This window comes from Bos grunniens, chromosome 18 (genome assembly GCF_055505025.1).
Source record: "Bos grunniens cultivar Pamir isolate PY7600 chromosome 18, Bosgru_T2T1.0, whole genome shotgun sequence".
Lineage (NCBI taxonomy): Eukaryota > Metazoa > Chordata > Mammalia > Artiodactyla > Bovidae > Bos > Bos grunniens.
The window spans coordinates 5,445,014-5,461,620 of record NC_141182.1 but is presented as its reverse complement, the minus strand read 5'-3'; the positions used below and the strand labels follow the sequence as shown (position 1 = coordinate 5,461,620).

The window sequence follows — 16,607 nt, the reverse complement described above, 5'->3', positions numbered from 1 at the left end:
AGAAAAGTAAACATTCCCTTGTACTTTCATGTATGAATAAGAAATTATTTTATTATTATTACTAGCAGCAGCAGCTAACTAACAATTAACTGCGTGCTTAAGCCCAGCAATCCCACTTCAGGGCATATATCCAGAGAAAACAGTAACTCGAAAAGCTACATGCACCCCAGTGTTCAATGCAGCACTATTTACAACAGCCAAGACATGGAAGAAACCTAAACGTCCATCAACAGAGGACTGGATAAAGAAGATGCGGTACTTAAACGCAACGGAACACGGAGAGAGCAGCGTGGAAACACTACCACATGTAAAACAGACAGCCGATCTGCTGTGCGACTCAGGGAGCGCAAACCAGGGCTCTGTGACAACCTAGCGGGGCGGGACAGGACACACGCATACCCACGGCTGATTCATGCCGATGTACGGCAGAAGCCAACACGATGCTGTAAAGCAGTTACCCTTCAATTAAAAATAAATAAACCTAAAAACAGAAGAATGGTCCACTGCGGCTGAGTTGAGAGCCAACTTTGGATGGAAATGTGAGAGCCGGGACTCTACGAGAGCGTCACTTGGAAGACCAAAGCGGATAAGTGACGGCATCAGCACACGACGGAGGGCCACGCAACAGGTAAGAGCCACGAGGCAGCTCTGCACTGAGAACAAAAGACTTCCTCTAGTATTAAGTGGGGAAAAAAAAAAAATCAAAGTACATAACAGCATGTAGGTGTGTTGGCTAGTATACACAACCTCTTCTGGAAGAACATACAGGAAATAGTTAATGATATATACCCCCAAGAGAAGAACGCAAGGGACTTTCACTTTTCATCGTATACACTTCATGAAGATTCAAACCATATGCACATATGACCATTCATTCTCTATACATCTCTAAAGATTACTCTATACCACGTAGTAGAGGTTAATACATTTTACTAACTCTGGAGTTAAAAAGATGCTAAGATAACTGGGGGAAAAAATGGGCCCTGTTTTTTAATTTAACTCAAAATAATGAATCCAGTGAGATCAAGACAAGGGTTCATTTGAAACATACTAAGTTTGAAATCCTGCTTGAAAAAGCAGAAATAAATCTCCCTTTTCTTGACTTTCATAACTTCTCAGCCCAGAAGGCCGGACGTTCTCTTAAACAGACCATGGTCTATTTCTTCGGATGGCAAGAAATCTTCCACGGTGTTCAGAGGATGAAGACAGTCTTGGCAAGGACTATCCAGCCCCCTCCACGCCCGGCTCCAGCCACCTGTTTCCCCCGCCCCAGAGCCACCACACAGACCACCCCCTCGGCACAGTTTGACCCTTCTTCCCAATTCCCCTTGATCCTGCCTTAGATCTCAGCTCAGCCACCTCTTTCTTGAGGACTCCAAATGCCCCCTGCCTCTCTGGCATCATTGACCATTTTGGAACACCACTTTGCCTCATTTCAGGTTTACACTGCTGTTTACCTTTCTTTGGCTTGCTCTGTCTTCCACCCTCAGCTGAAAGCTCTAGAGAGACAGTGGCAACACCGGTTTTCCCTTAACACTAGACACCCAGCGCCTACGCCAGTGGGGCGCTTCACAGGCACGGGAATGAATGAGGTCTGTATGTCACTTCAAAGCCCAGTGATCATGTTAAAAAAGAAAAAAAAATCACTCAACAGTTGTGTCACTCTGGCTCAAACCCTCTCATGTCACCGTGATTCTGAGACCCTCTGCAACCTCCTCACCCTCCACTGGGCTCCAGGCACACAAGCGTCCCCACTGAGCCTATAATTCCCCAGGCACATTTCCACCCCCTTTGCGTGTGCATGCAAAGTATTTCCCCTGACATTTGCACGGCTTACTTCGCTATGTCATCAGGGCCTGGATCAAATGCCACAGCTTTAGAGGGGTCTCTGCTGACCACCCAAGCTGAAATAGCCCACGCTGTCCACTCCTGACCCCTCACTCTGCTTCACTGGCCTCCACTGCATTTGTAACAACCTGACATCACGTTAAGCTTTAATTATCCCTTTATGGTCTGTTTCTCCTACCTAGAAGCTGAGGAGGGCAGGTATTTTGTTTTATTTGATGCTATATCCTTAACCCCAAGAGCACTGACTGCCCTCAAAACATGTTTGTGCACACAGGCGTATCAACACCCACATCTGCAAAGAGAAAAGCTAAGAGGAAAAACTCAGATGGGGCTAAAGTCTGCTCCCTTGTCATTCTAAAACCACATATAACCTCTTAGTCACACTCAAGGGCGTCAACCACATTCTGTTTTTCCTAATAAATGAGCTAAATGAGTAAACATTCTCGAACCTCTGACTAATAAAGCAGATGACATTGACAGAGAACTATAAACAAATTATGAACGGCTTGCCTGTCCTTCCATTCATAAATAAACAAAGAGAGTATGACTTTAACAACAAAGAAAACATTATTCCAAGAGCAATAAACTTTATGAACTGTACTAAAACCTTCAAGTATTTATCCCAGCATATGTATTTGACAATTAAAAAGACAAATATAAGCGCTCGCTTACCCATTCTCCTAGAATGCGGGACACGGCTTCATTGGCTCGCGTCATGTTCCTGCAGGCCAGGATCACGTGTGCGCCATGGAGGGCGAAAGATTTGGCAGTTTCAAACCCTGTGGTTTAAAGGAAAGTCCACATTAGAAAACACAAATGCAAAAGCACCAAGTCATGACGCTGAATGGCCTTTGCTGAGCACCTTATGCATTACTCTAGTGGTTCTCAACCAGACAGAATTTGCCCCCTAGAAGAAATCTGCAAATATCATGAGACACTTTGAGTAGTCAGCAAATGTCTACTGACTTTACTGTGGGCCAGGAAGCGGGGTGTACTACTGGTACCTGGCCGGTGAAGGCCAGGCATGCTACAGAACATCCAATACAGCGCAGGACAGCCCCACAGCAAAGAAGCATCTGGCTCAAATGTCTACAGTGCTGAGGCTGAGAAAACCTGCCCCAGGAACAGAGCAATCTCAAAGGTGAAGGCCAACCTTAGCAGTGCTTGCGGCACAGCCAGCCTTTGAACCACTGCTCGACAACAGCCAGATCCTGTGCTCAATACAAAGAGTAAGGATATACAAAGACTGACATGGACACTGTCCTCAGAGAGTCCACAGTCTAACCAGAGAAAACAAACCTGGAAAGTAAAACGAACACCTGCTAATAAGTCCCTGACAGGGCGCTCTGGACTGTTTTAAATGTGTCTAGCACTTCTGCTTCCAGCAATGGCAGCTCAGTTTGCTAGACCCACACTCTCGCTGAGAACAGTTAGAAAGCAGGACAAAACCACACACACTCAGACAGACATGCACACACACCCTCTTTGAGGGCATCAGAGCAACGGTATGATCGAGAATCTGGGGGGCTGACATCTGGACAAGCTGAAAGGCCAAGAGAGGTGAGCCGGCATCTGGTGCTTCTATACCCAGTAAAGACACTCTTCAAAAATAAACGGAAACAAGATTTTTAAACAAGCAAAAGCTGAAAGAATATATCCTCAGCACGTCTACAACAGAGGAAATACTACAGGATGCTTTTCAGATAGGAGGGAAAGGACCCTAGATAGAAATCAGGATTGCAGAAAACGACAGAGTAATATAAAGGGTAAACAGATGAAAAACTCTAAAGGATAATGGTAATAGTTTGTACATTTAACATACCTAGTGAGCATTACTCTATTGACAATAATGACACATAACCCAGGAGGTAAGTACTTGAGATTCAAGTATTCTAAGACCCCTGCACTGCCCAGAAAGTGCTAATTTATATAAGAACCTCAGTAAGTCAAAGATACAGGATGTTATCTCTACAATTACCACTGAAATAATAGTAAAATAATACAAACTTAACCAGTTAAGGAAGGGCAAGTAGAATAATTAAAAAAAAAAAAAAAAAACAAGAAAGAAGAGAAAAATGGAATATAAAAGTTACATAGAAAGCCAATAATAAAGTAATATATTTAACCCCAAATATATCTGCAATCCCAGTAAAGTGAACTAAAAACTGCAATCATAACACAAAGACCGTCAGACTGAATAAAACATATATATATATGTATACAAACAATACACTCCCTACAAAAGTGCATGTTTTGTTTTATATCCTTAAATATAAGGATAAAATATTAAAAGAATGGAAAAAGACATACGATGTAAAGATGAACCAAAAGAATTATAAGAGAAAAACCTGAATATTTCATAATTTTAAGTTCTAATCCATGAGGAATATGTGACAATTCTAAATTTATATACATGCACACATATGTCAAAAGTTGAAAGAATTAAGAGGAGAAATACACAAATTCATAATCAGAGTGAAAGACTTTAACGTATCAGTAACGTAAAAACAAGTCGATAAACAGGAACTAACAGAAGATTTCTGACTCTAACTGATAAACCAGAAAATATTAAATCACTGATAAACAGTGAAAATATTAAACACTGAAGACAACAGCAAAACGTGCACTCAAGTACTTAAAGGATATTTACCAAAACTGAACATGTGCAGGGCAACAGTCTCAAATTTCAAGCAAACATTAAAACTGTAAAAGATGCCCTTTGACAATAGTAGAATACAATTAGAAATCAATAAAAGATCCTAGAAAATTCCCATCTGGAAACTAAGCAACACATTTCTAAACAAAAAATTATGACTCAAAAAAAATTTACAATGAAAATCAGAAAATACCTTAAACTAAATGATTATAAAACTCCTACATATCAAAACTTATAGAACATAGCTAAAGCCATGGAAAAAGGACAATCTATAACCATAAAGCTCTATACAGTCAGCAAAAGCAGGACCAGGAGCTGACTGTGGCTCAGACCATGAACTCCTTATTGACAAATTCAGACTTAAATTGAAGAAAGTAGGGAAAACCACTAGATCATTCAGGTATGACCTAAATCAAATCCCTTATGATTATACAGTGGAAGTGAGAAATAGATTTAAGGGACTAGATCTGATAGAGTGCCTGATGAACTGTGGAATGAGGTTCGTGACATTGTACAGGACACAGGGATCAAGACCATCCCCAGGGAAAAGAAATCATTTTTGCAAAAAAGCAAAATGGCTGTCTGGGGAGGCCTTACAAATAGCTGTGAAAAGAAGAGAAGTGAAAAGCAAAGGAGAAAAGGAAAGATGTAAACATCTGAATGCAGAGTTCCAAAGAATAGCAAGAAGAGATAAGAAAGCCTTCTTCAGCGATCAATGCAAAGAAATAGAGGAAAACAACAGAATGGGAAAGACTAGGGATCTCTTTAAGAAAATCAGAGATACCAAAGGAACATTTCATGCAAAGATGAGCTCGATAAAGGACAGAAATGGTATGGACCTAACAGAAGCAGAAGATATTAAGAAGAGATGGCAAGAATACACAGAAGAACTGTACAAAAAAGATCTTCACGACCCAGATAATCACGATGGTGTGATCACTCACCTAGAGCCAGACATCCTGGAATGTGAAGTCAAGTGGGCCTTAGAAAGCATCACTACGAACAAAGCTAGTGGAGGTGATGGAATTCCAGTTGAGCTATTTCAAATCCTAAAAGATGATGCTGTGAAAGTGCTGCACTCAATAGGCCAGCAAATTTGGAAAACTCAGCAGTGGCCACAGGACTGGAAAAGGTCAGTTTTCATTCCAATCCCAAAGAAAGGCAATGCCAAAGAATGCTCAAACTACCGCACAATTGCACTCATCTCACACGCTGGTAAAGTAATGCTCAAAATTCTCCAAGCCAGGCTTCAGCAATATGTGAACCGTGAACTTCCTGATGTTCAAGCTGGTTTTAGAAAAGGCAGAGGAACCAGAGATCAAATAGCCAACATCTGCTGGATCATGGAAAAAGCAAGAGAGTTCCAGAAAAACATCTATTTCTGCTTTATTGACTATGCCAAAGCCTTTGACTGTGTGGATCACAATAAACTGTGGAAAATTCTTCGAGAGATGGGAATACCAGACCACCTGATATGCCTCTTGAGAAATTTGTATGCAGGTCAGGAAGCAACAGTTACAACTGGACATGGAACAACAGACTGGTTTCAAATAGGAAAAGGAGTTCGTCAAAGCTGTATATTGTCACCCTGTTTATTTAACTTATATGCAGAGTATATCATGAGAAACACTGGACTGGAAGAAACACAAGCTGGAATCAAGATTGCCCGGAGAAATATCAATAACCTCAGATATGCAGATGACACCACCCTTATGGCAGAAAGTGAAGAGGAACTCAAAAGCCTCTCGATGAAAGTGAAAGTGGAGAGTGAAAAAGTTGGCTTAAAGCTCAACATTCAGAAAACAAAGATCATGGCATCCGGTCCCATCACTTCATGGGAAATAGATGGGGAAACAGTGGAAATAGTGTCAGACTTTATTTTTCTGGGCTCCAAAATCACTACAGATGGTGACTGCAGCCATGAAATTAAAAGACGCTTACTCCTTGGAAGGAAAGTTATGACCAACCTAGATAGCATATTCAAAAGCAGAGACATTACTTTGCCAACAAAGGTCCGTCTAGTCAACGCTATGGCTTTTCCTGTGGTCATGTACAGATGTAAGAGTTGGACTGTGAAGAAGGCTGAGCGCCGAAGAATTGATGCTTTTGAACTGTGGTGTTGGAGAAGACTCTTGAGAGTCCCTTGGACTGCAAGGAGATCCAACCAGTCCATTCTGAAGGAGATCAGCCCTGGGATTTCTTTGGAAGGAATGATGCTAAAGCTGAAACTCCAGTACTTTGGCCACCTCATGCAAAGAGTTAACTCATTGGAAAAGACTCTGATGCTGGGAGGGATTGGGGGCAAGAGGAGAAGGGGATGACAGAGGATGAGATGGCTGGATGACATCACTGACTCGATGGACGTGAGTCTCAGTGAACTCCGGGAGTTGGTGATGGACAGGGAGGCCTGGCGTGCTGCGATTCATGGGGTAGCAAAAAGTCGGACACGACTGAGCGACTGATCTGATAACCATAAATACATGTTGGAAGAAAATACGAGTTCTATTAAGTAAGCATGTATTAAGTTAGAGGAAATTTTAAAGCAGCTGATTACCTAAAGAAAGTAGAAGGAAGGTAATAAAAATAAAACAACCATAAAATACAGAGGGACAAAGAATCCGAAAGTGATTGCCTTGGGTAAAAAACAAATAAAACTGACAAAGTGCCAGACAGACAGACAGACAGAGGAGGCACACACACTAGTGTGGACACCTGAGTGAACAAGTGAGCACACAGACGGCAGACATCAAGGGTGAACAAAAGGACCTCAGTCGGATTCTGCAAACCCTAAAACGATCTTAAGATATAATCCACAACCTTACACCAGTGGATGTAAGATACAGGTGAAAAAGACAAATTCCCAGGAAGACACCAGTTAAAACCGCTGCAAGGAGAAAGAGAACAACTGAAAAAAAATCTGGATTTTTTAAAGAAAATTCTTCTGAAAACTCTGGATCCATTTGCCTTGAACAATAAAGTCTACCAAACATTTACGAAAATAAAAATGCCAATCTTACATAAGCTTTTCCACATAATAGTGAAAAACTCAACTATTTTTTGAGGCTTGAACTCATTGGTCCTTAGGGAAATACAAATTAAAGATACAATGAGATGATAACGCATATCTACTGCTACAACGGCTAAAATTTTTAGAAATTAAAAAATAAATAATGACCACACCAAGTGTTGGCAAGGATGTGGAGCACCTAGAACTCTTATATGCGACTGACATGAAAAGAGAAAGGAAGGGAGGGGAGGAATCTAATTTCAGAGCTTGACTATCACCCCGCTAAAGTATAAAATGCCACACCTTGTAAACTGTGTGGAAAATCACACAGAATATACCACGACAAAGAAATTGATTCTACTGGAGAAGGCAGCAATGTAATTCAGCCAAAGCCACATCGGATGATCACAGATTAGTGTTTCCAAGATAACATTCGTATGTATGAACAGAGTATCGTTATCTTACTGAGACTGTCACGTGAAGGAGGCAAGCACAGGTAGTTCATTCAAACCACTTCCGAGGATCTAGTCTTCATGGAGGCCAGACTATTTATATAAACTCACTCTCAATGGAAGCCAGCACAGCACAGTGGAAAACTCAGACTCAGGAGTCGACACGTCTGTGTTGACCCAACTCTAGCTATTTATAAGCTATCAGACATCAGGCTGTGCCTTTAACCCATCAGAAACTCAGTCATCTTTTCTCAATAAAACAGGGAGTGAACAGTAACCGCACACTAGGAGTCTAATGTTAACCATAGTCAGTGGGAAAACAAATGTTAACGGCAGATCCTTTCCAAAATCCACTTCAGCAGGAAGTCTGGACCTTTCTCTGATTTGTATGAACTAGCAAATATAGCTGGAGAAGGCAATGGCACCCCACTCCAGTACTCTTGCCTGGAAAATCCCATGGATGGAGGAGCCTGGTGGGCTGCAGTCCATGGGGTCGCTAACAGTCAGACACGACTGAGCGACTTCACTTTCACTTTTCACTTTCATGTATTGGAGAAGGAAATGGCAACCCACTCCAGTGTTCTTGCCTGGAGAATCCCAGGGACGGGGGAGCATGGTGGGCTGCCGTCTATGGGGTCGCACAGAGTCGGACATGACTGAAGCAACTTAGCAGCAGCAGCAAATATAGCACAGCCATCATGACTGAAAAAACTCTCTCTGGGCTCTGCTCCCAACAGCAACCCATGAGTTAACTAGTTTCAACACCAACTAGAACTTAAGGAAATTAGCTAGGGACTTCCCTGGTGGCCCACTGGCTAAGACTCCATGCTCCCAAGGCAGGGGGCCTGGCCTCAATCCAGTCAAGGAACTAGATCCCATGTGCTGCTAAGACCCAGCACAGTCAAGTAAATAAGTAAATATTTAAAACAAAGAAAGAAATTAGCCACAAGACCTACCACTCCATTTGTCTAAGTACCGGCTTAAGAACACACTTGACCTCCATTTATGCCAAGCTCTATAGCCCAAGATATAGTCATTTACCATTATATCAGTCCTGGGCATTCACTGAAGGACTGATGTTGAAGCTGAATCTCCTGATGTGAAGAGCTGACTCATTGAAAAGACCCTGATGCTGGGAAAGATTGAGGGCAGGAGGAGAAGGGGACGACAGAGGATGAGATGGCTGGATGGCATCACTGACTCAACGGACATGAGTTTGGGTAGACTCCAGGAGTTGGTGATGGACAGGGAGGCCTGGCGTGCTGCGGTTCATGAGGTCACAAAGAGTCGGACACGACAGAGCGACTGAACTGAACTAAAGGACAACCTCCTGTACCTGAATCTGAGGTCAAAATACACACAAAAAATGCCAAATCTGAGATATCATACATCTCAATCTGCTTGCCTCCTCTATGGTGCATGTACTAAAAGGTGCTCGAACCCGCATCTTTGAGGCAAGAAACAATAACCCGAAATTCACTTATTTGGATCCATGACACCAATTTCACCCCTGTCACCAGTGAGCAAAAGGTACCCCGATCACGAGGGAAAGCAAGAGAAGCGAAACACCAGGTGTGTAGCCCAGCCATTTCAGAGCTGCATGGGCCCAAGCGTGGGACAGTCTACCTGACCGACGTGCCGCACCCCTCGGGTTAATGACACGCTGACGGCCACAGGGAGGCCGGGTCAAGCGGCCAAGAAAGACTTCACTGGCAATCGCAGGACCTTTCACACCCAGATCTTCTTGGAAAGGAGGGACTCTGTGTCCCTATGAAGTCTCCAGGTCAGAGCAATCCAAAGAAATATTTCACATCACTTTTTCACCCAAGAGTATAAAAAAAGTCAGCTTCCCTGGTGGCTCAGCAGTAAAGAATCTGCCTGCCAATTCAGGAAAGACAAGTTCAATCCCTGGGTCAGGAAGATCCCCTGGAGAAAGAAATGGCAACCCACTCCAGTATCTTTACTTGGGATATCCCGTGGACGGAGGAGACTGGTGGGTTATAGCTCATGGGGTCACAAACAGTCAGATACGACTTAGCGATTAAACAACATTAAAAAAAATTACATGGGGAGTGGGGAAAGATAGTTGAGGCAATGCCTCATCACTCATTAGCAAAATTAATTAATTGATTGATTATTTATTTATTTGGCTATGCTGTGGCTTAGATGTAGCATGGAAACTCTGTGGTTAATACTGCAAGCTCCCAATGAATGGGGCCTGGGTTCAATCCCTGGTCAGGGAACTAGATCCCAAGAGTTCACATGCCATAGCAAACTTATTTTTTTTTAATGGATTGAGGAAGCATCAACACAACGCAGGGCCAAGCAGGTCCTCAGTTCAGTTCAGTTCAGTAGCTCAGTCGTGTCCGACTCTTTGCGACCCCATGAATCGCAGCACGCCAGGCCTCCCTGTTCATCACCAACTCCCGGAGTTCACTCAGACTCACGTCCATTGAGTCAGTGATGCCATCCAGCCATCTCATCCTCTGCGTCCCCTTCTCCTCCTGCCCCCAATCCCTGCCAGCATCAGAGTCTTTTCCAATGAGTCAACTCTTCACATGAGGTGGCCAAAGTACTGGAGTTTCAGCTTTAGCATCATTAGGACTTTATTTATCTAGTTTACCAGGATAACTGCAAATTCCTTAGAATCAGTGCCTTTTCCATCTCTGTGTCTCAAAGGACTAAGGTCCAGTAGGGTTCAATAAATACCTGCCAAAGAGATGAATGTCCTTACAGGTTGGCTAACAGGCTACAATTCTGGACTGTTTGAAAACAACCCAAGTTGTGAAAACACGGATGGCCCTCACACTTCCTTTTAGACCACAAATAAATACTGAAATCCTGCAAAAATACCAATCATGGCAGTTTTGAATGACACTATCTAGAAATCGGGGGTGGGGGGTGGGCGGGTACAGGGTTGGTGGGGGAAGAAGCATGCCCTTATTCTATCAAAATTTATTTTCCCAAACATGCCATCTCAATGTGACAAAATAAACAATGGCAGATGACTTTTTATTACGAAAAACAGCACATCTGATGCTGAGGCAGCAACAGGCTGTGGATACCAGTCTGCACCATCTCTCCTTCAGATGAGTCCTGACTGTAGTTATGGTTGGACTATCTGTCCCCGCATCGTGTGAAATTAGACTCCTCCATCTATCTTCTTTCATCTAAGTCATGCGTTACACATCGCAAGTCTACTTTTAAAAGCGGCAACGGACAATTACATCTTCTTAGCCTGTGCAACTGCCTTGGGAGCAAAAACAAAGCAGGGATATTTCAAAAGACGATGGTTTAACAGGAAGGACAATAACACTTTTATAGCAAACCATCTCTCTTGCGTGTGGAGTTTTATAAAATAAAAAAAAAAGTTTAATAATGCTACCTACTGCTCAAGTCCAGGAAAAGCCCATGAGAATAGCATCCCTCACTCCGGTAATACCAAAGCTGATGACCAGTTTAATTAGCTAAATGCAGTAGTGCTAAGCCAATTCTGCACAGCGCCAAAGTTTGTGCAAAATAATGAAGGCGATGGTTTACTAAATTTAATGACCTGATTCATCTTATAAAAAATTAACTTTATGACAATGTTTAAATTGAACCAGCTTAACTGCATGGAGGTGGCAAGAGTGTGTCCAGAGGAATATTTAAAGCTAATAATATCAAGGAACTAACAGAAGAGACTTGAAAACAACGGGCAGCACTGGTTTTCCAGCACTTGTTACGTATGATCCAATTGGAAAATCAAGTCGCCGTGGGGGTTTCATATCCCCCTGACCTAGGCTTCAAGCTTTGCATATGAACATTAAAGGGAAAACATACTTCAAAGATATGAAATGCCTGCTTATCTTACACGAGGTTTCCTTGTCTAGAATCGAGGTCAGAAACTGGTGACCATGGAGTAAATCAAGCCCATGGACTTGCTTCCTCTGGCCCACATTTTGCCTCCCTTCATTCCTGTTTCTCTGTCCTGCCCTCTCTTCCATCCTTCTATGCTCCCTTCCTTCCTAATATAATCACTTGCCGGCATTAAAAAATCAGGGAGATTTTTTATCAATATATCCAATGGCAGATGTCCAAGTTCTCTGTAAAAGCTTACAATCAAACCACACTGGGCCCCCGATTCCACTAGTGATGAGCAGGCCCAGGAGCCACGGTGGACTAGACACGGGGTTCAAGCTCCCCTGTTGCCCATGGTCACCCTGGAAGGCTGGCATCACCCGCCAGACCACAGTAGACATCGGATGCTCAGATGCACGTCGTAAAGGGAAGAGCCCTGCTGGAGACGGGCTCAAGCCTGACCACGAAACTGCCTCAGTCAGAATCTTCATGTGTGATCTGCTCAATCTCAAAGGCGGCTTCACCCTGAGCTGGTTGAGATGCTGTTTAAGGTCCGTCAAACCCCACTCCATCAAGCGCGAGAAGGATGCTGGCAATGCCTTCAGACCAGCAGCAGCGCTCGGCTCAGCACAGGCAGATGCGTTGGCACCAACGCAGGGGTTTGGGTCTGTGGTGCTGGTCTCTTTACCCAGCTGCCCTGCCATCCCCTAGAGTCCCTGAGTGGTCACAGGAACGCTGGACCCGAAACTACACTGGGACCCAGGGGCATAAAAAGGAACCAATCAAGCCAAAAAAAAAAAAAAGACTGAGTGCGTGGCAAAATGAGATCAAAGACTGGTGAGGATTTAGGAGTAGAGCAGCGCCATGAATTACTACCGATGCTGCTGCTGCTGGTTCTGATCCACTGAAGACACCTCCGGGGACTCCCTGATGGTCCAGTGCCCAAGACGCTGCGCTCCCCACACAGGGGGCCTGAGTTCAATTTCTGGTCAGGGAGCTAGACCCCACATGCCTCAACTAAAAATCTGGTGTGGCCAAATAAATGAATAAATAAATTAAAAAAAAAAAGACACCTCTGGTTGTCATGCAAAAGATGGGCTACTTGAGGATACTGAAGCTTTGTAACCACTCAGAAAGGATGAGGTACCTTCTTATGCTCGACAGCCAAGGGGAAAATCAGAAAATCATCGGGAAGCAAAAAATGTACAAAGCCTGAATCTAAGTCTGAGGCAGGATCCAGGGTTGGTGAACAGTTTACCCAGACAGGGAACATGGGGAGCAGGGGGGTTGGGGCTGGGGGGGATGGAGCAGGGGCCACAACCAGGGAGGCTCGCCAGCAGGTTGGGGAGACAGAGACGGAGCCACGGATCCCCCAGAAGAGCCTCGGGCTGGGAAGCCAGGCCCACAGACACCGATGGAGCTCCCGCTCAAGTCGGGCCACGGAAAAGGCCCTTCTCTTCCTCCGGTGCTACGAAGCTTCCTTCCGGTTTGAGTTTTCTAATTTTCTCCATATTGTGGATTTACTTGGGCAGTGTCCCCATTTACTGTAAATTATGGTTTTAATTATCATTTTTATTAAGATGCCCAAAGGAGCTTGGGGCTTACAACACCAGTAATTTCTAATGGGTTGTTATTATTAATTTATAATTGTGAAGCGCTGGAGACAAATGTTACTTGTAACAGTACACAATTAAAAGGCCACAGAGATGGTGATTCCTCTCCTCCACACCGTCCCCAGCCCTCCTATCCTAGAACATACCAGGACAGTGATATGGAGGAACCAATCAACAAGTTACAGAATCTTCCAGCACAAGCCAGCTCCCTCCCTGGAGAGCGACCGTCATGTACAGAGCAAGCCAACGAGCCTCATGTCTTTCATCCCGACTTGGATTTTGGGACAATTCAAATCTGGGGACAATGCTCATGTTAAGAAACCATTAGCTTTGCCTGGAGAATCCCAGGGACGGAGGAGCCGGGTGGGCTGCTGTCTATGGGGTCGCACAGAGCTGGACACGACTGAAGTGACTTAGTAGCAGTAGTAGCTTGAAGGATGTGGGTTTCGCCTACATTCTCCTAAATGCACAAGGACCGTACTTTCCTCACCGATCTGATGACTGTAAATGAAGCTATGGCAGTATGACACTGACCACGATGCTGAAATCTAATGCTCCCAGGCCATTTCCCACCAAGTTTGATACGCAGTCACTACAGCTCTGAGATCAACACCACAAATGCAGTGAACAGATAACCCTGCGAGTTTAAAACTCATGCTCGCTAAACACTAACCACACTCTCCAACTCTTAAGACATTATAAAACTACAGCGATCTCTCCGGGACCAGTTAAGTCACAACGAGCCCTGCTTTTATATGTGTGCGTTCTACACTGCTATACACAAGGATCACAGGTGACTCTTCCACACCCCTCAAAGGCGGTCCTAAATATAAATATTCACCAAAGAACAATGCCAATTCAAGCAGTGAGGACAGAGAAGCAGGAAAGGGCTGGTTTGCTCGGAGCACCTTTCTGAAGTGTCAACAGGCTGTGTTTACACACGGCAGTGTTTTATAAAGCTGTATTATCAATTCCAGCTGACTGCCCAGGATCCTCAAGAGGCAAGACTGACCCCAGGCTGCCGACCAGGGCTGCCACTGAGCCGGATGAATAAGTTCTCACCTGACCTGCCAGGAACAGTCCAGATCCCAGTGTGTCATGAATCACAGTGAGAAAAGCACCCAGAGATTACGATTAACATGGTCCTTCAGCAGCCCAACAAAGACGCGCTAAATCACAGCTAAATCAAACAGCATCCGTGTCGGTGAGGATGCAGGACAAACAAGCAACCTCACAGACCGAAAGGGGAGGGGCTGGGAAAGGAATATAGAATGGCTCAACGTCTTTGGGGGTGACTGGACTATATCCAACTGTTCGTGGACAAGCCTTTTTGCCCAATTATTTCATAACCAGAAATGCAGCCAATAAATGTCCTTGCCCACATGAGCTAGAATGTGAGGGGAATATTTAACCAGCCTTGTTTGTAAAAGCCAACAACTTGGAATCCACCTAAATATCCATCAATTAGGCAAAATACATTACATAGCACGCACAGAAAAGAACAGGGTGAAAGGAAGAGGAGAAACCAGGAAACGTGCCCATGTTCTGTCAGTAAGAAAAAAAAAATCAAGGTACAGATTAGCAGGTATGTATGGGCCCACTGGCTGAAGCCAAAATAGGGAATGTTCATGCTCAGATGTGTGATAATGTTGATTATCTCAGCAAAAGAGCTATTACTGGTCAGAGGCGAGGAAGACTTATTTTCCATATGATGAACATCTATGCTACTTCTGTTTTTAACACATGTGTGTAGAGCCTGTTAGGATAAGAAACTCAGAAAACTGAATGGTATCTCGTGGATCATTTCTAAGTCTTCATAAACTTTAATACAGAGAAATCAACACAAGGGAGAAAGGAAAACCTATTCTTACTCCAAATGATGCATTTTCTAGTCATCCTGATATTCAGAGAAGACTGCAGAGAGAAGGTGTGGAAAAGGCGGCCCTGGGAGTGGGGGGGAAGGCTGTGATTTCATGCTGGGTGCTGTGCTGAGTGCTTTTGGAAACTCAGCATCTCATTGAAGGTGCACTTCACAGAAGCCCTAAGAAGCATCACTGTCCTCATTACATACTCGTGAAATCCCACAATCCCAGAGGTTAAGGGATTCACGAGATTGGAGGGCGAAAACCGAGAAGCATGACCAAGGGACGTAGCCTGAGCTCAAGGCAGGTGAGCCTTCAGACCACCACGCTTGCCACATGGGCTCAGGTCACAAACTTAGAGCTCCTCGAGGGCAGGAAAAACCAACTGTCTGCTAATGGCACCTGTTAAATATGACTCAGAGGGACGTCCCTGGCAGTCCAGGAGCTAAGGCTCTGCACTACCGAAGCACGGGGCACAGGTTCAATCCGTGGTCGGGGAACTAGTTTCCGCGTGCTGCAAGTAAAGATCCTGCCTGCCACAGTGAAGATGGAAGACGCTGCAACTAAGACCTGGTGAGGACAAATAAAACTAAGTACTAAAAATACACACGTCTTAGAGACTTTGATATACATTCTTCGCAGCCATTATGAGGTATGTTTACATTTCTAGCACCCGCACAATGTAAGCTAAATGAGCAGCTGTCCTTCTGAAAGCAACAGAGACGGTGGAAATGCCACGGGCCCCCATGTCAACCAGCCTCCTGATGCTCATTTCTTTCCCGGGTCATCGTGTCGAGGCAAAGAGTTTAGGCCTCGTCAGCTACTTTGTTACATAAAAGTACTTACTTTATGGAATCTGTCCCCAAACCGTGAGGCATTATCAAATTACCTTCTCTCATTTATTTAATATTTCATCACAGGGCTCAGAATTAACACCATTCTTTGCCTTCACAAACACTTCTCTGTGTATAGGCCTGTGGGCAGGGAAAACTAATCCACAGAAATAAACCTTCTCTCCGTGTTCTCCAAGGTCAATAACGTTAAAGGACGGACTTCATTTAACTCTGCCTCTATGCTTTAAACCAATGAGTTGCGTTGCAAGGGACCATCTCAACACCATGGTCATTAGAGGTCATGCTCAAATTTTTTCTTTACTTTCTAAAAGGCTTCCGAGTCAGACTTGAAAGGACCATCCTTATAAAAATCAAAGATAAAGACCACCCTCCTTTAAGAAAAAAGGCATGCCATGTTGGATTTTTTTTTTTTAAACAAAGTGTGGCACTTTTACAAACTTGGCCCAGGTTCTCAGGAAGAAAAATAAAAACAGGA

At 44.0% G+C, this 16,607-nt stretch overlaps 1 protein-coding gene across 28 annotated transcripts in view; it reads right to left on the bottom strand.

Annotated features, from left to right (window-relative positions):
• WWOX (WW domain containing oxidoreductase) overlaps positions 1-16,607 on the bottom strand; it is a 907,382-nt gene that overhangs the window by 849,945 nt on the left and 40,830 nt on the right. For all 28 annotated transcript variants that reach the window (XR_015145280.1, XR_015145282.1, XR_015145281.1 and 25 more), the window contains exon 5: positions 2,521-2,627. Coding sequence is in view for 23 of the 28 variants with exons in the window: in XM_086350012.1 (XP_086206138.1) it covers positions 2,521-2,627 (107 nt within the window). In the remaining 5 variants the exon portion in view is untranslated. The remainder of the gene's footprint in view (positions 1-2,520; positions 2,628-16,607) is intronic.